General features: G+C 31.6%; 2 protein-coding genes across 5 annotated transcripts in view; both read right to left on the reverse strand.

Moving 5' to 3' along the window:
• Nca (neurocalcin homolog) overlaps positions 1-23768 on the reverse strand; it is a 157437-nt gene that overhangs the window by 24638 nt on the left and 109031 nt on the right. The gene's annotated exons all lie outside the window — the stretch shown is intronic.
• Positions 1162-23768, reverse strand: part of LOC140663661 (neuronal calcium sensor 2) — a 131380-nt gene continuing 108773 nt past the window's right edge. For all 4 annotated transcript variants that reach the window (XM_072887971.1, XM_072887970.1, XM_072887969.1 and 1 more), the window contains exons 3-6: positions 22077-22195; positions 18866-19009; positions 9059-9187; positions 1162-4508 (exon numbers count right to left, since the gene is read on the reverse strand). In XM_072887971.1, the coding sequence (XP_072744072.1) occupies positions 4332-4508; positions 9059-9187; positions 18866-19009; positions 22077-22187 (561 nt within the window). In that variant the 5' untranslated portion in view covers positions 22188-22195 and the 3' untranslated portion in view covers positions 1162-4331. The remainder of the gene's footprint in view (positions 4509-9058; positions 9188-18865; positions 19010-22076; positions 22196-23768) is intronic.

Below are 23768 nucleotides of genomic sequence, written 5' to 3' on the forward strand. Positions count from 1 at the left end.
TAGTAGATTGAGTCAACAAAAAGCTTCTAAATCAACGCGATGGGTTTTTTTATTCACTAGAAATCCGCACGGATCACAATGTGTTCCAACCGACTTAAGCCGCTTAGTACGTGTGAATTTACTGTACCATGTGATGCTACGTGACAAAAAAAAAGTACTCAAAATTGTCCGGTAGCGCGACATGAATAGCGATGGCAATTATCGTTGGCATTTGCGCTCTCAAATCAAGTTTGTCCCTTATATCGGACACAGCTGCTTGATCGATTCTCTTTAAAGCCCACGGCACATTGCTTGCACGTGTCGTTGCTGATTTTCTTGCCCGATAGAATCTTGTAACACACGTTCTCGACGTGCCTCGTCGAACTTATATAAACACTTCTGTATTATTTCTTGTAAGTAAAAATTACAAATTATCCTTTATTTTATCTTATTCCCGTACTTATTTAATTTATTTTAAAGGTGCAAATTATCACATGAGAATCATCAATAATTTTAAAGTTTCATAGACTTTTCATGAAAAAAAAAAAAAAAAAAAAAAAAAAATATTTTTAACCATTTTAATTTTAAAATATAAGCGCAATAAATTAAAAAAAAAAAATTGCAAAGTTTAAAGAAAAAAGCTGTGTGTTCACGCGAAAGAATTAATCATTATGTGAGTAATAGCGAAAAGAAAGATTTTCTGATACCGCCGATGGCTGTGCAAACCACAAGACATATCTCAAAACTATCGGAAACGGGTAACGAGGCAATTACAAGTTCAATCTGCAACGTGCGTTCCAGCACGTAGTGGAACATTTACAACGATATACAGTTACGGTATAGTTTGAGAGAATAAATTGATGACGAAATGTTATATATTACGTATAAGAAAGATTTCTGATAGTTTAAAATATTTCTTTTCGATTTTAAAGACGAAATATCTCTTATGTAAATAATACTCCGAATATATTTAAAATCCGAACAAGTTCTGTTCAATTCGAAATACTTTTTGGTGATAACTTACCTTACCGATTTCACGCAAGACACAAGATTATCGATTTGTCCATTTTCGTACGAAGCATAACATATCGTTATGAAAAAAAAAAAAAAAAATAAATAAAAACAGTTACGTTACGTATCCGATACAGATTTTTGTTCATAAATCTTAATATATATATATATATATATATATATATGTACACAAACCACATTAAACCCGGTGTATATTGTGTTTCTCGTGGGCACCATTATTTCGTATATACTACACAAAGATATACATATATGTGTGTATGTACGAAGAGAAGCGAAAAATAAAGAAGAAAAAAATCGAAGCCTTTGATCCAGTGGAAGGCGTCGGAACGTTTGTGAGTGTCGACAAGCACGCTGTCGATTGGATTAAGACGGCCGTTATGTAATTATCAGATTGATCCTCTTTATATTGATTGGCGTGATAAGTGGAATTAATATTTCTTTTCTTCCCGCGTTGTAATTACGACACAATGCAAAGATTAGGTAACCTTCCGTAAAACGTAATAACGATCGAAATGTTATTTTCGTACGATATATACATGTTATATCATATTTTTATTGTACTATACACAATACGTTAATCATTGTTACTTACGGCTCGATTTCATCAAATGTCAGTTAATTTTAACCTGATTCAGCTTCTTGTCCTATAAAGGACAAAGAATTAATCAAGATTAGATTAAAATCAATCGATTACGCTTTGTTTGTATTTTTATAATGCCAATTACACGTGCTCGATACGATTTTCTCACGGTGATCGAGCTACATGTCAGAAAATCTAGTTACACGTTTACAAGCAATCCCGGGAGGAAGAGTAGCGAGACAATAGCAAAGCACAATTGTCGAAAATGTGTGAGAAGATCCGCGTTAGTTTGTACGAAAATTTTGGCCATCCGGAAATTGACTTCCGCTTTTATCGCCTTATATATATATATATATATATATATATATATATATATATAATAACTTTAACCATTTTTCTCTCAAGTTCCATCACGGCATTCGCTTAATCCAGACCGCGTGTTCAGCGGAAATCCAGAGGATTTCGCTGCAAACGCAGTACATATAAACCGTACTATTCCACATCCGCTGCACGTAATAGCTGCCGTACACATCCAGGTACGTATCGATTTCAAGCAAAGAATGACGCGCGTGCTGGTCGACGATGCAACCGACGTAGGGCTATCACGGCGGTGCACCGATATAAAATTAATGTGTCTTCTCTTAAGCGATATTGCTCCCCCCCGTCCCCCTCCCCTCCCTTCCCTTTTTTTTTTTTTTTTTTATCTAATCGACATTTACCTCGTTATTCGCGCAATTCGTTGTGTTATCACCTCGCGTGGCGAACGGTGGATGATACGGCCCCGTGTCATCAGCGCAACAACACGTCGATCTATACGATCTATACGATCGATTCGTGCAGAGGCCTGAAAAAAGTGGAGTGTGCATGCGATCGCGACGCACACGCAAGTCTCTCTCGCTCGTCGATTGTACGAGGGGCTGTTAGCGACGAGCGGATATCTTCCCTTCCTCACTCACCTCCTCTTCTGATTCACGCGAAATTCCGTTCCTGTTTTCACCACCGGAAAATACGATAAGATCGCCTGGGTGATTTCAAGCCCGATTGCACCAACTTCGGTTAATCTGAATCCAAATTCATCTTCTGATGCGCTAGTCTTCAACTTATTTAGGAGTTCTGTGTAATCGAACGCTACAAGTAAATCTTGACTCTTACAGCGTAAATCTGGTAAACGGAACTTTGAGAAGCAGTGGAATCATGTGGAACGGAATGGAATGGAATGGAATGGAATGGGATGAAATGAAGATTAATGGTGGCCATCAAACAAATAACTTACACGAGATTCAAATCACAGTTTGGCTTTGAGCTGTTCAAATATATATATATATATATATATATATATATATATATATATATATATATATATAAGATTAGAAAAACAAGCGCCGTGCAATGATTCAAGAGAAGATTTGTGAGACTCAAATCAGATTAAATCGTATATAGATCGTTGTGATTTTAAGATTATTTAAATGTAATTGAGATATCTCTCTATCTGTACTTTATGTGTGCATGCACAAAAATATGCTCCATTTTGTATATAAATGACACTATAGATCAAGTTTAAATACTCGTGTAAATACTTGCAAACATCTGTTTGTTGTAACAATGCAACAGTAATTTGAAGCGAATTAATTTATGACGCGCTTGAATTATTTACACTAATTCTCTATTATAGCGAGACAAAAGCGCTCACGAAAACAATAGGCGTTTAGTAAGATTCACCTTAGAGAGATCTAACGTATTTCTGGGCGCTATTGATAAATCCAGGGTAAAATTAGAATCGTGATATATATATATATATATATATATATTAATGCCTCCAAAGTCATGTCTGTGCGAAATTGTACGAGACTACATGCAAGTCCTTATGTCTCCTGAAGCGCATCAGAGGATTAATTTATGCTTTCCGTCTGTATTATTAGACGGAACTAATTCGCCGGAAAGAGATGCGCGAATCCCGTATATCTGGGATCAGTTGAGCCAAATTGTCAGTGCAAGCGCGAGCTTTGAAAGCCACCAGCGATCCTCCGTGACGACCCCGACGTCGTCACTTTCCTCCCTCGAGAGAACTGAAGGTTCCACCCCTCGTTAATTCCATCACCATGGTCCGGGGAAATTCCTGAATTCGCACGACCAACTAGCGTGAGTGTGGAATTCGCCGTACAGTTGTCGACGATGTGAGTTCACAGAATGGACGCGAGGATTTCCACGAGATGCTAATTAGATCCCTCGTCGTCGGCAGCGATGTCGCTCTCTGTTCTCCGTCTGTTCGCGAGGCTATCTTTTCCTAGGACCGATAACCACCATCATGTTACTGTCATCCAAACGAAGGTCTGCGCATACAATGCGCCATAGTCTCTTGAAAATTTCTCCTTCTTCAAATAAGCAAGACTCAATTCAATTCTTCTTTTCCGTTTATCGAGCATCCTCGATCACTTTCTTCATCACCATTCGCCATTTTATCACGGCTCATGTCCTTCCATCGGACACGAGCGACGAGACTCGTTATCGAACCGCCATAATAATAGCGTACGTCATAATTAATTAGAAATTATATCGTTCGGTACGTGCTTTAACGTACATATGTGACGATGGCGGGTGTGTATGCGAATGTCGATTTCGGTGGTGGTTTATTATTGACGTTCCGTTGCCGTTGAGTTTTGGGGGAGTTATGAGAGCGTGGTGTGTGTCTCCTCGTTTACAATCGTGCGTCGGCGGCTCCGGACATAAGGCGGCGTCGGGATTAAGGGGCGAGCATCTTCGACAGCTCTTCGTCCTGAAGGCAGCCCTTCAGGAATTCGTCTTGCGTCAGCTGCCCGTCGTTGTTCTCGTCCATCTTTGCGAATATGTTCCTCGCCCTCTCCTCCGCGCTGTCCGCCGGTCTATTGCTCGAACACGCGCCTAGCATGTCGTATATCGCCTGGGAACAGAAGGATAATACTTTGTTTCTCTCTACGTGATACGCGGGCTCATGTAGGATCCAACACGCCATACATGAACGTGTTTCCGTCATATTTTCCTGAAAACCAGTCTACGTACTTGGATATATTTATATAAAATACGATCATTATAAAAAAAATTTATATCAATATCTTGAAATAGAAGTTTTCAATGTTTTATTCTCCAATGATTTCAACATAATATTTTCTCACCTTGTGTTTAATTCAGAATGATAATTTCGTTTCGAGTCATCACTATGTTCTTAATCATAAAAATTCTGGATAAAATATTAGTTTAATGTAATAAAGTAAATTTCTATAAAGTGCTATTTTTATAAAAAATTAAAAATATTAGATATTTAATTTCTATGTTCACCCTTTGAGTCACGAATTTTTCTAATTGTCAGTATTTTATAAAATTTGGTATATAAGGGTTTTTGGGGTCGCTGATTACGAATCCATTGTCGGAGTTTCAAAATTCAAGATGACGGATCCAATGTGGCAGATGAAATTTTACTTCCGCCATATCGGATCCCTATATTAAATTTTGGAAATTAAATTTTTTTTCCTTTAGATTCAGATTCTGCGATCTAAAAAAACTTTCAGAGAAAAAATTTAAAAAAGAATACAACTGTTACTTTCAATTTAGAACGGAAAATATTGTTTTTTATATATTTTTTATCAGAAAAGGAGGATTTAACAAAAACAACACGGTGGAAAATTCTAAAAAAATTCTGTAAAATACTTTAGAGTGTACTAAGATTATAAAAAAAATTGCCATATTTATTGTCATAATAGATTAGTAGAAAATGCATTTTTTCGTAAAAAAGTACTAATTTTGACTGTTTGTTTATATATGGTATTTTTGTAATTAACAATTAATGACTGTTCATATTTTTTTACACTTATTGATATTCTAGAGACTCTGTAGAAACAAAAAATCCGGTATTTGTCGATAAAAAAGTAGTTAAAACAATAAAAAAACTACGAAAAAAAGATGGGTCTCTGAGTGACCCGCTGTGACTCAAAGGGTTAATGCTTCTTTTAAAGAAGATTTAAGATACTTCTAATCGATTTCCGTACCTAATTAAATTGATGAATAAGATTAATGAAATTAACTTACAGCTTATCTTCTTAATCTACATAATATATGAGTTATATAGAATGATTTTGATATAATCAGGCAAGCGTTTTATATCAATTTTAATCATTTTAAAATGCAGAATGTATACAAAATTCTGTAACTCACGTTCACTTAAATGCAATAATAATATTTAATTTTATATTGAAAAAAAAAAAAACATACTTTGGTACGTATTCATATTATTTTATTTTATTCTATAATCATAATTTTGTATTTGAAAAATGCAGGGACAAAAATTTTGGTCAAGGTTGTGTAGGCAAATGCATTATATAAACAATGATAAAGTCATAAATCACGAAAGTCACTTCTGTCACGGTTTTTCAAACGGAAGTCTTTCTTAAATCCATCACGAAAAGATCGAAGGTTGCGCAACCGACATACACAGACCGCGCCTTCATAAAAAAGAACAGCACCTGATTAATGAGCATCCAATGAACCGTCGGTGAGCATAGTATTTTTCGTTCTACTATATCCCACCAAACTGTGAAAATTACGTATCAAATGCACGACTATCCATTACCTTGGCAATTTTTTATTATATAACAATATACTATTATTTCTTTTGATAAATAGATTGATAAAAAAAATTCTTTTAATAAAGAGTTTGAAAACATCGCCCAAAAAATACTAATAAAAATAATAGAAATTTATGCCATTATGAAAACTTCAAATCCCTAATTCACATCAATGATTTTTTTATTTATAATCTCTTCTCGTATCTTTCTGATTTCTACTGCAAATCGCTCGGACAAAGATAAACGCGTGGAATTTATTATTTTTCATCCACTACGTGAGATAAAGTAAATTAATTTTATCATGAACATACTAGACCGGCTGGAGGCGATTATTTAAACAAAGTTAATCCTCTTTCTTGTCTGTGTACAGACCATACGGTGTATGTTTATTTAAAGAATTAAATCCATTTTCAAACTAGATATGTAGAACTAATTTTTAAGAAAACATAATAGGAAATTTGAATGTGCTGCTGCAACATAAATAAATATAAATTAGCAATGTTTAATATAAACAACAATATTGAAAGAAAGAGAAAGAAAATGTAAAGCTATGTATTCTATTACTAAGCTGTCATATTATTCTCATTTTTTTTCTTCCTTATAAATTGTATAAAATATTATCTTTTTATAAATGATTGTGTCTAGTTCATATCCTGTGAGCTATATGAATGAATCTGTCAAAGTAAAATTGTTTATTTACGAATATTCTGTTTCACAATTTCACGCGTCTGACGCAACAGTAACATTTTTGAAATAATAAATTTGTTTGTAGAGATATCAATAACAGCCACTGTTATTCCTAAAGCTTCAACAATACAATGTAAAGTCAATTGAGTTACATTGCAGAAACGCGCTTCACGACGTAGATGTTCACGGGTTTAAATGTTAAATACACAAAAGCATTGAGTTTCACCTAACATTCTGTCGTTAATTTTCATTGTGCGCGGAAAACCTCCGGTTACCGGAATTCCCGTGGCAACGGCATCGCGGAAGTTCCAAACTTCTAATAGCATGAAGATGAGTATCCGAACGGACGCTGGTAAACAGTTCGACTAGCTTTTTAACGATAACGTATCTCAAAGCGTTGAAAGAATCTTCCTATTATCTCGTTCAGGATAAACTTTTTATCGATAATTAAAACGCTTTAGCTCTTTCAAGATGATTTTCTCTGATTATTTAAAATTCGGAATATTTTAGAAAGTAATTCTTATTTGCCGAAATAATAGTGTCAGGTTTTCTAATAAAAGACGGATATTTTGCATGTATAAATTAAGAATTTTTCTTCTATAATTTTAAAAGAATTATGTGATGTAATACAAATAAATATTTAATAGAAAAAAAATAAAACATATCATTTTTATTACGTAATTTTTGTCAAATATTTTATTCCATTTAGTGTATAAATTTGTCAATTATAGTTATATTATTGCATACTAAAAGTAGAATTTTAACATACGAATGTTTGCCTGTAAAAATAGACTTGAAAAAATAATGAAAAAGTGTGTTAAAAAATGTATAGTTTTATGATGTAATAATATTCTTTCATAAAGTCATTTCGTCCCTGCATTTTATCACAATTTTCCGCATTCCGCTGGCAAGTCTCTCATTTCTCTATTTATCTGGATTCATACGATAATTAGTCTCTTTGTCGTGATTTTATCTTTATGTCCTATTTTGCATAATAATTTCAAGTTTTATAAAATATACCAGCAATAAAATAAACATATTATTAGATTATCTTGCACGTTTATAAAATAAATCTAGACTTTTGTCAACGACTTTCTTTACTCTTTATTTTGGTCATGATTAAAAAACTCTACTATACATATATGTGCATTAAAATATTTTTCGTTGACACTTACGTAATCGCGACGAGATTAGTTGCGAGTTGAAAATAACATTTTATGTGATTGACTTGCTTTGTTTCTTCAATTTTTTGATATTCTTTTGCATCATATTTTATCGCTGCAAAATAAGCAGCATCGTCAATATTAGACTCGTAAAGTTTACGTTGCGTTGTTTAAGTATAAAGCTCGATTTTTCACTTATGTATGAGGCATGTAAATTACAATCTCTTACAGAAATTCATTATGCAAGGTTGCGTGAAAAAATTCCGTTCATCTCTTTAACCATTCACCATGTCACCGCGAGCACATAAACTTTAATTCCTTATTTAAAAAAATGAGACGCGACAGTTGTATTTAACGAAGCTTCACTTCTGGCATTTCTGAGAAATGCACGATGTCAAGTGGAACAGACGCGCGACTACGTCGACATCTGTTCTCGCGTGGAGGTTCATGAAATATTAGCGCGACAGTATACGCTGCATATGCCACTCAATGCACGTAAGAACTCGGCAGGGATGCACCGAATGGACGGAGAAAAACAGCGTTGATTTATAGTCCTTCTAATTTGTAGATGCGCGATAATTAACCATTGTACGAATCGACTTGTGCGACTGAATTCAGAATTTCTTGTGTATTTGTACGATCTCGTTACATTAGCACGCGAATAATAGAAAAAAAATTAATTCAATTAAGATACTTGACACGAATTCGTGTCGCGTATATTTTTATGCGTTATAAATTTTTTTATCAACCAGAGAGAAATGTAGCGAAATTATTACACCTCATGCAGTGAAATATAAACTTGTAGACACGATAGGGGAACAAAAAAAAAGAATCGTGTCGCATACATGAATATATTATGCATGAATATTATATCAAATCGCTCACTCTCTCATTGATTAATCGTGCCGGCAGCACTGACGTCAAGTGATAAAAAAATTCTGTATTCCATCGAAAGAGTCGTGGTCGAGTGCAACCAAGTGGAGATAAATCGAAGCACATGCATTATACATGAAGCGCAATACCTGGACGATCTTCGTCATTTCTTGCATATCGATAACACCATTGCCATCGACGTCGTACATACGGAACGCCCATTTTAGCTTTTCTTCCGGTGTACCACTGGACGTTACGTCGATTGCCAATAGGAATTCCTGTAACAAAAATCGATGGTATCCTATATCAGTAACAGCGCAATATCGAAACTTTTATTTAGCCGCTGCAAAGAGCTATCTCTCTTTTGTGCCAAAGGAAAATCTATATTTTGCAAGATATATTTATATATAACGTACGTTGAAAAGGGAACAGTCATAATTCAAGAACCTCCGTCCGAAATCCCGAGAAATAATTCTCCGTTTGAAATACAATAATTTTTCAGCACGCAATAAAATCGACAGAAAATAATGGTAACAAAAGAACCGAGTCCACGATTCTTCAAGCAGTAATAATTAAATTATGTATGTCAAAATAACCATTCTACTTGAGGGAAGAAAAAAAGTGCGCGATGAATATCTCTTTGTTACGTCCGATAATTCCGTCTATTGAATGTTCTAAATTTTATCGCATCGACATTTAACGACGGATTTTCATTACTTTGACAAAGCTTTCTATAAATCTTAGGTACTAAAAGCGACTATAATTATTTCGTTTATCTCGTCAACAATCCTGTCTTCCCATCTTCCAGAGCTACGTTATCAATCATCTTGCGTCATCGACGGATACATCGTGCAGAAGTTACGGTCCTTTTTACGAGCCTCAGCTTCTCCAGGCGAAATCGCATAAGCGTAAAAGCTCACGGTCGTGATTCGGCGGCACAATGGCAGTAGTGATCGCGTGTCAAGCGAATTTGTCGGGTATCCTCGCCTCAGGCCGATATCTTTCGAGCACCGCCGAATCGTTAGAGAGTAGTAGGTTCCAGGCGGAACTGGGTCACCTGCCGCCCGAGGTAGACAAACGAGACGAGAGCTTCGCAGAATGGGTAGAATATAACGGACGATGGAAGGTGAGAGCTGGCACTTTGCTCTTCCTGGACCTCTGAAGTGTCGCCACTTCTCGTATTGACTTCAACGAAAAGGAACAAAAAAAAAAAAAAGAAAGAGAAAGACGGGCAGAGTTTCTTCCCTCTGGCTAGCCTTAGGCTCGCACGTATTTTAGATGCAGCTTACCTGCAAAGCTCGCGAAAGAGGTCCACGAAGAGCTCTGACATTACGAGAGGAACGGCGACTCGTGCCGAGAAAAGAAAACATCTTTGTGCGATGCCATTAACCGGTCTTACGGACATTACGCTCGTGAGAATGAATGCGACACAAATGTTTGAGAGTGGAACCAAATGTTTCTCTAAAAGTGAGGATTTTCCGAATAGACATTTCAAACGGTCATGTTTATTGCATAAAACAATTATGTCATTAGATGCCTCGGTAAAATTTATGACAAATATTATTTTAATGACATGTAATCAAACAATTGTATGCGTGAACATGTAATATATGCGAAAAATAATTTTAATATGAAATATTTTGATTTTTTGTATATTTTAATATTAAACATTTTTCTCTTCATTAAAAATCCTAAAATTATCTTATATATAATAAGTAACAATTTGTAAAAGTAATATTTCATAATATTCCATATATTTTATATAACACTTAATAAGCTCATTTTTAACAAAAATAAAAATATTTTTAAATATCTTTATTATTTTTCATCAATCAAATTATTTTATTGTTTAGAAAATTATTTTTTACTGTAATATAATTTACACGTTTGATGATATAAAAACTAATCTCTATAATCATCAATATATTATTTAAAATATAAAAATATTAAAAAATATGTATATCGTTAAATATATAATTTCTTATAAATTATTTGTTTGTAATTAGAATTTCGCAAAGTCCTCTTTTAATGAATGTTCAACTTAACAATTCAAATCTTTCAATAACTGATATCAATTTCTGCATTTATAAAACCGTGTATACGATATGCTTAATTCAGGCAGATCGCGGAATATAGGGATGGGAAAAGACATATGCAACTGCTGGCGAACTTCTACGTCGTTTACGTTAATAAAAGGTTAGCTATTAAAGAAGTCAAGAAAGAAACGAAGTTAAAAAGAGACATAGGAAGTTATGTAATTTCCTCAATCGTTATATTAGTTTATATTACACATCATTGCAGTTCAATTTTATTGTCAAAGTTTAATATTTGTATATTTCAGTTTATCCATCATTATTTCGAAAGCACATGGGCAATCGGAAAAGTTTAACAAAGAAGGTTTAAACGATAAGTGACTAACAAGAAAATAATTTTGTATACACATTATATAAGTTGTATAATATTTGCATAAAATAATAATTAACTTTAACTTAAAAAAAACATATATAGAAATATATTTATTTTTTCTCTTTCCCTCTCTTCTTACAGAATAAGAAATAAATTCAAAATATCTTTTAAGAAATAAAGTCTCAATATCTCTATTGACTTTTCAAAAAATATTTAGGTTATATATGTTATATAACATATCTCACCATACTATATTATTATATCATCGTATAATTTTTAATCAGACATTCTGTAACAAATTTGAAATCGATGTTACTCTGACAAAATTAGATAGTTTTAAGCAAAATGTCTCTCAGTATTTTCAATTGACACAAAAATATGAATATAAAATAAATGAAGAGAATAAGCAAAAAACTATAAATCAAGTCAAATATATACCGTAAATATTTTCAGTAAATTTTCTTTTAATAGATTTGCAATTTTAGATTTAATTGCTAAATCACTTAATATTATAGATTATATTGCTTTTGAAGTTTTCGATTTATGTATAAATGTTGGAGCACAATATGAAAAATTTAAGATATTTTCGCATCACTTGCTTAACTGGAAGAAATCTGGAACACAAGTCATACTCGGTGGTCATTTAATTAAGATAAAATGTTTTTCTTGGCTTCGAATGTCTTACTATCTTGAAAACAAGTGATCCAAGAGAGGATTGTCGAAGTCGATATTATTGTTTTCTGCAGCCGTCAAAAACAATTGGCATTTACATCAGACAAAGAGCAATACACAAAGTTAAAAAAAAGGGGGGAGAACTATATATTTCTCTGCAGGCTATTTTGTAATTTATTGTATTGTAGTTTAAATTGTGAATCTATCGACTCGAGTCATCTGTCAATGTGCACCTCCTATATCCTAATATTAGTTTGTGCTTATGCAAGCTTTGTTAACTGTAAATAATAAATTCAAACACATTATATCTAAATATGTATATAATGTTTATGTCACATATTCATTAATTGAGTTGCGTCACATAATGATGGAGGTTGTGAGATTTATGAATAATATCATCATCTGTTTATATCGAATAGATGATTTATATTCAGCGCAATTCTCGTACGCACGTTATGTAATTATATTGTAATTATAGTTATAGCATGTTTGTTATATCAAATATAAAGAATTTGTTAAGAAAAAAATGTAATAAAAAAATAATTTTTTTAATTAAGCGACAATTACTAATATATTTTTGACATCCGCAGTCGTATTTTTAAAGCATTGTGTTTTTAATTATGCGATAAAAATTTAATTCAACATTATATTATGCAAACATCAAGAGAATTCGGAACGAAATACTGCATTTTGCAACATTTGTAGTTTTGCATATGTTTGTTTAAAAATACTAATTTTATGTTTATGTTATCTCTATTACTTTCCGATATTCTTTTGATTTCAATTAATTTTATTATGCTGAGGATGAACCAGACAATAGTACTAAATGTCCTTAATGTATGTTCTCGAATGAAATTAAATATATTTTATAATATATTAATAAAAATTTACGCTTTAATTATCATTTGCACTTTTCTTATTTAGTAAACATCAAGAGAAATTCGGTACAAGTAGCGTCCTCGCTTTAAAATGAGGTACACAACCACAAAAATATTGAGAAACGTGAACGTTAGAAATGGACTTCAAAATGAATTCTGGGACCTGCCCGATGGACATTAATGGAAATGTAACCACTGAAGAATTGCGATCGAGTGCCCTTTAAGAAAAAGGAGAAGGTCAAGTCTGTTTGTGACTTAAGATACATTAGAAAAGTCCAGGAAAGCTTTCTATAAAACTTTTTTCCTGCATTAGTTATAATGTGCATTTTTTTATTGTAACATTAAGCTTAATTTTACATATAAATTTCATAAAGTAAATAATTAAAACTGCTTAACATTATCGCAAATGTGTAACAAAAATATTTTAAAATTGACGGTGTACTTTGTAATTTTGTAATTTATTGAGCTCTCTAATTATACATATATATATGTGTGTGTGTGTGTGTGTGTGTGTAAAAATATGATATTAAAAATTTGCTTAAATTTCTTTCGGGGAAAAAAAAAAAAAAAAAAAAAAAAATCTAAAAAAAATACAAGTAGCAATATATTGTCCTTTAATTTATTTTTACTCCATTTAAATGGACTCCATTTTAATTAACTTTGTAACTTGAGCAAGAGTTAAAAGAGATGAAAATGCAAACAAGCAAGTTAACGTTTTGCAAGAAGTAATTAACTTCGGTCCGACAAAATTCTTAAGATATCATGATTCATCTCAATATTAAGATAGAATATAAATGTAAAATATTAATTATATGAACAAAAAGTAATTATATATCGTATAAAAAGATCATGCATATTTTCGAGATATGCTTTGAAAATTAACTTAGTAAGTTTTTACCGAGTCAACTTGTAGCCCCAAACGGTGCATTCGAGTCCCACAATGCAATTACACGGTACGTCGCGCGAAAAGTTTCCGCCAAGGCAAAAGCATGAACAAAGTTTGCATTCTCCTCGAAATCTTCGCAAATTCTCAAATAGTAGGAGAACTATAACGCCATTCGTGACAAAGAACGATATTCTCTAGAAGATCTAATATCATTTGTTGAGCATTAAATATTTTCGTTTCGATACTACGAGAGACGTTTGAAATGCTATTATTAGTCAATGTATAACATCAGTTTAACATCTTTTAACCATATAATGTTATTTTTCTGTAAATCATATTTGATTCCATTGAGAAATATTTAAATTCAATATCTTTTTTTAAAATATTATATCAGTGAATACAAAAAATACCATATCTTGTGAGTACACGCTATATTTAATATTATACGAGTAGCTTTCGACAGAAATATAGAAGATACCATTTAAGCTCACAAAGGACCAGGGAAATATATCAATGTCCTGAAACTAAAGAATATTTATCGTGTCACTAGTAGTACATTTGAATAAAGCAATGCCTGAGTGAATGCAGAACACTTTTTACAGAGGACAGGATGCTTTCGATTCCTGAGATTTCAGATACTGCCTGTTCAAGGAGCTCAAGTCTTTCGGTAAATAAGAAAAATTGTAAGAGCAGATAGCTGATTCGCGTTCATCATTTATCATTATTCCAGAAACGTTCCAAAAATAAAGTTTAATCTATCGGTCTAGTTCTCGAACTAAACCTCTAATAGCTCTTTAATGTGCTAGCTGTTTAAATTAGTTCATTGTTCCTCCCACGCAAATTAGGTAAGTTTAATATATAATTTTATATAATAAAATTAGACACAAAAAAGTTTCGTCGTTGACAATTTCATTTTTTAAAAAATAATAAAAAAACCTTTCAGAATCATTTAAACAAAAAATGCGTTGTTCGTCATCTAGATTTTTTAAGCATAGCTCTTGTATATGCAGTTTAACTTTATCTTAAAACTACAGATTCGAAAATAATAGAGAGTATCTCACATGAACCGTAAAAACAAAATAAATAAAAAAAATAAGTTTTTATTTTAGAAGCTAAATAACATTAAAGATTTCATTTTTGGTTTAAACAATAATAATAAGATCAATTAATATTTCAGAAAATAATAACAAATAGACTTTGTTTCTAATTCGCCAGGATTAATTTGATCAACGCGTCAACATGTCGTATATTTCTCGCCGAGGGAGAGAGACGAGCACATTTTCTTCCCATAAATTCCATTACTTATAATTTCCACTATTACTATAGACTCGGCGACGTCTTGTGGAAGACGTCATATTGAGGAAAGTTTCTCCATTCAGCCGATATCACCAGGGTTACACTCAGACGACGACTTTGTTCGAATTTTCTCCGAAGAACGAGTGACACGTAACTGATATTATTATATCTCAAGCCGAGACGCGCGATGGGGGATATGGCGTTCATAAAAGGAAGAGGGTTTTTGTCCGTTTATTATGGATCGCTATTCGTGTCGATACGATGACGAGAATCGAATGAAAACTATCATCGACACGTGTGTACTTCGCCCGGTGTTCTTATCTCGGTGAAGCTCACATATTCAGTTTCAGTTATGTACTGAATTCCACAAATGTCTCTTAACGGATAATATTGATAGCGACACAATACAATCGTGAGAAGTCAAACCATCATGCGAACCACCACATTGCAGGTTTATTCATAAACCGCGGGATGAGCATCGGGAAAATAGGTATTTAGAGGTAACAAGAGTATGTTATGTATAAAGAGAGAAAACTTTGAGGCTCATCGGGGAATTACGACATGAAGCTCTCGCATCAGTAAAGCTTTGTTGAAACTTTAACGTCTCATGGAAGCATGAAATTTCTTAACTATCGCGTAACCGCGTAAGATGTAACCACAAGGCAGATTGTGTCTGCATCTAACCTGAATTAAATGTCGGCATTGATCGACTTAATTTAAATAAAGTATTCGCGTATATTGGTACCTTTGTTTTCGAAATGTTCAATATCTGTATATTTCAAATGTTTTCGATGTCTTAAATCTGAAACAATTGTTGCAATTCTTCTTCATCGTTATCGGAAAAAACTGGAGAAAAGAATTTATAGACGACTTTTCTTCTTTATTTAAAATGTTAACAAAAAAAAGCAAGACGATTTAATATCGTGAGTATAAATTTCGTTAGGAATATGTTGATAAACTTTGTAATCAATAACATATTTTATATTTATTTTTAATAGACAACAAACACATAACTTTGTTATTTAGATTAAAGTGAATTTATTTGTTGTAAATTTAAATTAAGAATTAAATTTCATAATATTTATACGAGAGAGTAAAATAATAATTCTTTACAAAATTTTCGCTAATGAAACAAAGAGAGGCTCAAAATTCATTCATCGCGTTCAAACGTTATAAAATTGTTGTTATGTTAAATAAATATATAAGATAAAATTTTATATTATATAAAGAACTTTTAGATAAAATAGAGAATAATTTATTATAAGTTTAATATTTATAGACAATAGTCACACGTTGTTTTAATCAAATACTTTACATATTAATATAAAATATATCTTGATGAGATATCTTCTCCAATAATTTGATTAGGCAGAATACATTTGTACGCTTTGGAGCATATAAACTTAAAATTATCGCAATGCGACATATTTCTATAATAAATTAACCATTATTATTTTTAGAACCTTTTATAATAATTCTTTTAATATAAATACATAAGATAAATAAAATTATGGATCTCTATATAATTTTTTGTACGCCGAGCATATATTTTATGATCACATGTTTTATGTATTAACTTAACACTCCAATTATTTCTAAGAGATGCGAAAGAGATTACCAGACTTTAACATATTAATATGTACGTTTCGTTCCCTGGCAATTTTCATGATTATTTATGAGGATCGCATCAAGAACAGCGCGCTAGCTATTCCGAGATTAAAAATTACACAAGGGGATAAACTTTGACCACAAAAAGACAAGGTTGCGACGCGACCAAAATCCTTGACGCGACGACGGTAGCTGCAAAGTCGGGCGCGTTGAAGGATGCCTTTCTGTGACGAATCGTATATAGTATATATATACCTCTAGCGAGGCTTTGATCAGTGATGCGATGCAAAATCACCTCGCAAGCGCGACGTTAGACAAAGCTACGAGTTTTATCCGGTGTTCGGGTCAGATGTCAAATAGCTATTCGCCGGTTGGCGAACACGACGCGTTGTAATCTTTGGCGGACCGTGTTAAATTACTGGCGAACATATCGAAACCAAGAGAGAATACGCTAGGTACGCTTACAGACAGAAATCAAGGCGAAAAGCACTCCTCCCAGAGAACTCCGAGTTTCGTATAGAGTCGCGAGATTATACGGAATGAGATGAGACTACTAAGGAAGATGGTTGTCCTTAATATACCCAAGTAGAATTATTAACGATTCGAACGGATAATCAAGAATATAAATTTTCAATTGTGGGCAAACCAAGTGGAAGGGAATACACATTTAAAAGTCTTGAAAAGCTTTAAGTCATCGTTATCGTTAGATTTATCGAGCGAATATAATAGGATCTAACGCAGTTCGTTCTTTTGCACTTCCTTGCCAAGACGGTAATCCAGTATTTTATCGTATTATATGTCTTCTCACATACTGTTGGCCGATCTTTTTTTCTCGCAACAAATTGCACTTTCGATAAATTCTTCCAATATCCACGAACTTTCTGTATCCCAGGGCTCGTACTCTCTATTTTTTTTTATTAGAGGAAAAGAGGAATTTTTTTATGAAAAAAGGGGAAATTGATTTAATTAATGAAAAAGTCTCACACACACACACACACACACACACATATATATATATATATATATATATATATATATATATATATATATATAAAAATCAAAGAACTTTAAAATAATAAAATTGATGTATTATTTTAGAAATAGTATTTATTATTGAGAATAAACAACAGAATTTTAGTTATACAACTTTAATAAAATCTATATTAGATTCGTTTTAACGTTTTACATAATTGTTTATAAAACTGATAAAAATACGGTTCTTCACTTTAATGATACAAGTACAATGCAATAGATACCTATAGAAATGCTACATTTTACATATCACAGAATTATACGTACACTGCTCGCTATTCAAATTACATTTATTTAATAAGAAAAGAAGACGAGACAAGAAAAATAAACGAAAAGCAAAAAAATTAAAAATGATATATTTATAAAATAACTAATTAAGTAATTTAAAAGATGATAACTCATATTATATTACTCAATATGATAAATATAAATTTATTTTTTTATAATTATTTTTATAATTTATTTTTTTTATCTTTAACATATATATATTATATTGTATTAGAATTAGAAGCACGTTTTAAAAGTAATTATTTTTTATTACTTATTCTTTATTTTTAGACTTTTGTTTACTTCAGTCTCAATAAGTTGAGATTTTCTTTTTGGTACTTTTTCTCTCAATTTCTCGACTTTGATTCTTTGTTCTTTTTCTTTATTTCTGAGATTTTCTAGATCGACTCGATATCAATTCTTGAAAAACTATTTTGCTGGTTACAGATTTAGCTGAATCTTTCAATATTGTTTGCATCAATTCAGATTCTTAAGACAAATGTGCTGATCATGTTAATTATAGTGGAAATAGAGGAAAATCATGAATTTTAGAAGAAAAAAAGCGGAGAGCAATAAAAAAAGAGAAAAAAGAGGAAATAGGAGAAAGAATACGAGCCCTGGTATCCACCTAAATTTGGCGTGGGTTATACATATTTCCACATTGTAGAAGCGTGATCTCGAAAGTATTGTAGCGACTTACGCGTTTCTTCGAATCAATCAATCGCGTCAATTTTGTTACCGACGATCGTGTTTAATCACGCGGAATAATCGACGTGTGACGAGTAACGGGGTTGCGCGACGTACGATCTTTGGGAAAATCTGTCGTGTCGCAAAAGCACGGTAGTCATTACACGGCTCATTGCAGCAGCCTGCGCAATTTCAGAATGCCGTAAGAAACTCAAAGAACTCACCTTAAAATCGATGTAGCCATTCTTATCCATGTCGAATGTGCGGAAAACGTGATCGCAGAATTCTTCCGCGTTGCCGGACGGGAAGAACATTTTGTACATGTCGACAAATTTCGCCGGCGTTAACCTGCCGTTAGGACAGTCTTGCTGTAACATTCAAGGGAACGCAAGATTGTAATTTTCGAGTTATTAGAATTTTTATGAGAGTGCAAAGATTTATTTACATATAAAACACACATATAAAAGACTTCCGCCAAAAATAAAATCGTTAAGAATATACGTTTCTCCATGAATTTAGTGTAAGATTTATTAAACATAAAAATATATTAATTCCGTCTCTCGCAGTAAAAATATTCATAGCTAAAATTACATCATATATAAATTTAATGATTTGACTAAAATACAGCTTTCACTCTCCCGGAGAATCGATCGGGAAACACTCGTCTGCCTTGTCGGGGTTGAAAAAGAAATTTTTTTTTTAAATTGCATCCTTTTGCTTAGATTTCTTTTTGTGTAAAAATTATTGGCCTTAATGTAGTGTTGTTTAACTCGACATTTTTAAAACGAGCAAGCAAATGAATGCAGTACCGTCCTCACGATATTTCTCAATCTTCCGCAATCGCGTTTCTCTACTTAAGATCGATACGCGTTGGCGGTAATCGGTCTCTGTTTATTTCAAAGTTGTGCGCGATTCATCGCGTGAAATGGCTTAACTGCAACGCGACGGGGTTGCGGAATGTCCACTAATGGCTTCGCTTAGTTTAATTAATTAGACACCATGCTGTATTCTGCCTCACGTCCATTTAAATTGTCTAAGAAGGTACATGCGCAACTTTTCCGCGGCATTGGCAGCTTCCGCGAGAACGTGACGTTTTATTCACTCGCGTTTGCAGTTCGTGTGAGTTAGAACCTCGCCAAGCTTTGTAATCAAGATTGATTTATCTCACAGAGATACTTCCCTAAAATCCTATTCATGATACGAGACTTTCTAATATATTTTCTATAAAAGTATAATACTTGATGTTACCAGTATTTGAAAGTTATAATCAATTCTTGACTTTAAACTTTTACAAGATTTTATTGTGCGACATAACATGTCTAAAAAAATGTCATGCATATGTAATGAAATTTCGATAATTTGTATAAGTTGCAATGATGTAATATACTGTTGAATTAGTTGTTATCTTATAAGTTACTTTTCCAAAACACATTTTATAACAAATTTCCAGCTCTGTAAACACACAATTATTATGTACGTGTGATAATGTACGTTAAAGAGATAATGATCTAATTAAATCTAACAATGTCATCAAATCTATCATATATTATACGGCATGCTTAAATTTATTATTTAAATATGAATATTTAGAACAGATTATATATAACGTTCACTGCGGAAATGTGGCTGAACAAGTCACGTTCGCATAGAACGAGCCATCTGATGAATAAATTAATAATTGCCGTATAGAATACATAAATAAGTACCGTGAAATTAGATTTCGAAATCATTTCACACGATCGACTCTCGGTGCACAATACATTGTATCATAATGTATTAATGATGTAACATCAATTATTAATCACATATTACACGCGAATCAGACTTTAATTATTAATAACAATAGAAGGCACTGTAAAAAAATCTGTAATTAATACGGATAAATACAGTCAAACAAAAGTAACGAAAAAGTAAAAAAAAAAAAAAAAAAAAAAAATAAAAATAATCTCCATAAAAATAAAAAAAAATGTAAAGCTCAAATTTATTACGTTTTTTCATTATGATCGAGTTTCATAAAGGAAGTCTCATAAGGCAATCTATCGCAAAACGTGTTAAGAATACCTCTAAAAATACTGTCGCATTTAAACTGAACTTTAAGGTTTCGTGACTGACGGAATGAGCTACGGACGGATAAATTTACCGGTCATGATTTACCGCAAAGATTCTGATTTATGAAGTTTCATAACCGTTTCTAGTTCGTATTACCACTACTCAGCTTCTTTATGAGGGAAAATTTCCTAAAGGATCGTTTTTCGCGTCTGGCTGCGCATGCTCATGAAATATCACAGTCTGTTTAATGTGGCATAATTGCAGATACGAGTGGAGCTGCTTTATTTACTCCAACTATCATGTATTACGGATGCAATATTCATTAATGCACTCGTGTAGATTTTATTTACATCTGCTTTTATAAATCTCTTAACTTAATAAATTTCTATTTATCTTGATTTTAATAAAGGCAAATATAACCCGTTATTAAATATAATTAATGACAATCATTATCCTCTTTTAATAGAAATTATAATATAACCTAAGATATTCTCGTTTGTTTATATATTTAGAGAATCTATAAACATAAATTTACATTTTTCCCTCCATGAGATTTATAAATATAGATTAATACTAATTTTTTTATAGTTGTATATATATAATTCTTTTTAAATATAATATGTCTTCGACTTTAATAAAGCTTTACAAGTTGATTTTTAAATTTCTGTAATAAATAAACTATAAAACAAATTTATTTTTGTTTTCAATACTTTATCTTTACACATGATAAATGTTAAAAAAATGCCAATCTCTATAATAAAAAGTAAAATAGATTACAAGAGAAAATAAAAAGATTGATAAAAATATACAATTACAAATTATTTAAAAAGTGTATACATTAATAATAAATAATAAAATATTAAAAATTGTCCGCCAACATATGATGAATTATTTATTCGTCGTATTTTAAAATATAATTCCGCGTCAACAAAAAATTATAATTGTGTTTAATAAACGCCACTTACTATGTTCATATTTCATTACCGTTATTACCGCAGACAAACAATAGAAGTACTAATAACGTAGTATTCTAACAATAAGTCATACAAATAAAAGTAAGTTAAATGTTGTCAACAAAAGATAGAAATCATTCTTTGTATTATATATTAAAACTACATGTCATATAAAGAATTTTTTTATAATTAAATTAAACACGTGCTTAATGCCTTTTATTATCATTGTCAGAATAACAATGTTATATAAACAGTTATATATTGTAAAATATGTACCTATAATGATTATAATAATATCAATAATAATATATTGAATTTATTATGAAACACAAAATCAAAATACGAAATAAAAAAACTGATTGTATTTTTAACGAAGTATTTGATTTAATTCCCCACACCAACACACAAATATCTCATAACGATCAATACTCACTTTAAAACCTTTGTACCATTCCTTTATAGTGGCTTCATCGTATCGCGTATGCGACTTGAGGAAGTCCATATCTTCCTTGCTCAACTTGTCTTTGCTCCCAAAACAACCCATTTTGATACCTACAATTAATAAAAAACATTTCGTAAGGACAAACATTCGGTGGCAGAGTAAATAAGTAAAAATATTTTTGCGATTTGCAATAAACAAGATTTATTAATTTAGGCAATTAACCTAATTTCTAAAAGTAAAATTTATTTCTTGTCATTTGATTCCACATTTGGAACAATAATATTATGTATTTTTTATTCTTTGAGATATATAAAATATCAATGTTAAATTTTTTTCGTCTTAACGAAATGGATTTCATTCCATTAAAGTGATTTTCGCAAGCGTTATAAAAACATGCAACGAGTCTTACATTAGTCAATCAGTCAGTCATCGCGTGCAGAGCATATTAATGTCGGAGAATTTATGTCAGTGACGTTGAACAAGTCATAAATCCGCAAAATAAGTTAGGTACCTAGTTAAATGTTTTCTACTTTCTTAATCTTTTATCTCACTCTCTATTCTATATTTAATAGAGAAAACGTACGCATACTTCATTCCAATAGCAATCAATCTTTTCACGAGATTCTATGAAACACGTATTTCGATTCATATTAAATACAGTAATTTTTACAAGCAATATTTTTTTAGCAACTTTAATATTTAGTACGTTAAAATATAATTCGTCAAATTATTAGTATAATAATAAAGTTGATATCGTAAAGATTTTTCAAAATTAATATTTCTAAGACACTGTCAATAAATATAAATGTTTATTGTACATAAAAGTATTTTAAGTACTTTAATTTTACGTGTTATCAATTTTTACTATTTTTTATATATTATTAATAATATTTGTCGTTATAATTGCATATGAAATCGCATATACATATACATTTCAAAAATGATAAAAAAAAACACACAGGATTGTCATTCAATAACTTTCAAAATTAAAATTAAAAATCTCCTCTGTATTATATATAAGTGTCTAAAAATCATTATATTATTAATAGTATTTATAGTTGTAATTTCGTACGAAATCTGTACATAAAAAATTATTTAAAAAAATTCTATTTTATTACAGCATTAAATAATAAACAACAAAAATCAATTAACAATTAATACATTAAGAATTTGACTATAACGAGTAAACTATAGTAAGAAAATGATTAGAATTCTAAAGTTGTATTTCTCTTGTAAATTCTCTATGTAATGAATTCTATGTTTCTGACGAGAATTAATGAGAAAACGTCTTGTTTACTGAAAAAATATTACTTGCGTTAATTACCTCACTTGCGTTTCGCTCGCAAAGGAAATTTAACGCAAGGAAATTTGCACGCATTAATCTTTCCTAGAGAAGAAACAGAATTTTTCCTAGAGGAGAAACAGAATTTTTCATTGCAAAATAGACTTTTATTTTTTTACGGAAAAAAGAAACCGGGCATTAAAACTCCATTTTTGTTCATAATACGCTACTAAAACGAATATAGTAGAGGCTAGTAGATTTCTTGCATAAGATTTCATGAAAATGCATATAATTGATGCTTCGTGCAACAATCTTGTAAGGCGACATGAAACCAAGCGATCTTGATAACAGCCACACGGAAGTTCTCGTTATGTGGTAAGAAGCCGTACGCAATTTTCGTG

This window comes from Anoplolepis gracilipes, chromosome 3 (genome assembly GCF_047496725.1).
Source record: "Anoplolepis gracilipes chromosome 3, ASM4749672v1, whole genome shotgun sequence".
Lineage (NCBI taxonomy): Eukaryota > Metazoa > Arthropoda > Insecta > Hymenoptera > Formicidae > Anoplolepis > Anoplolepis gracilipes.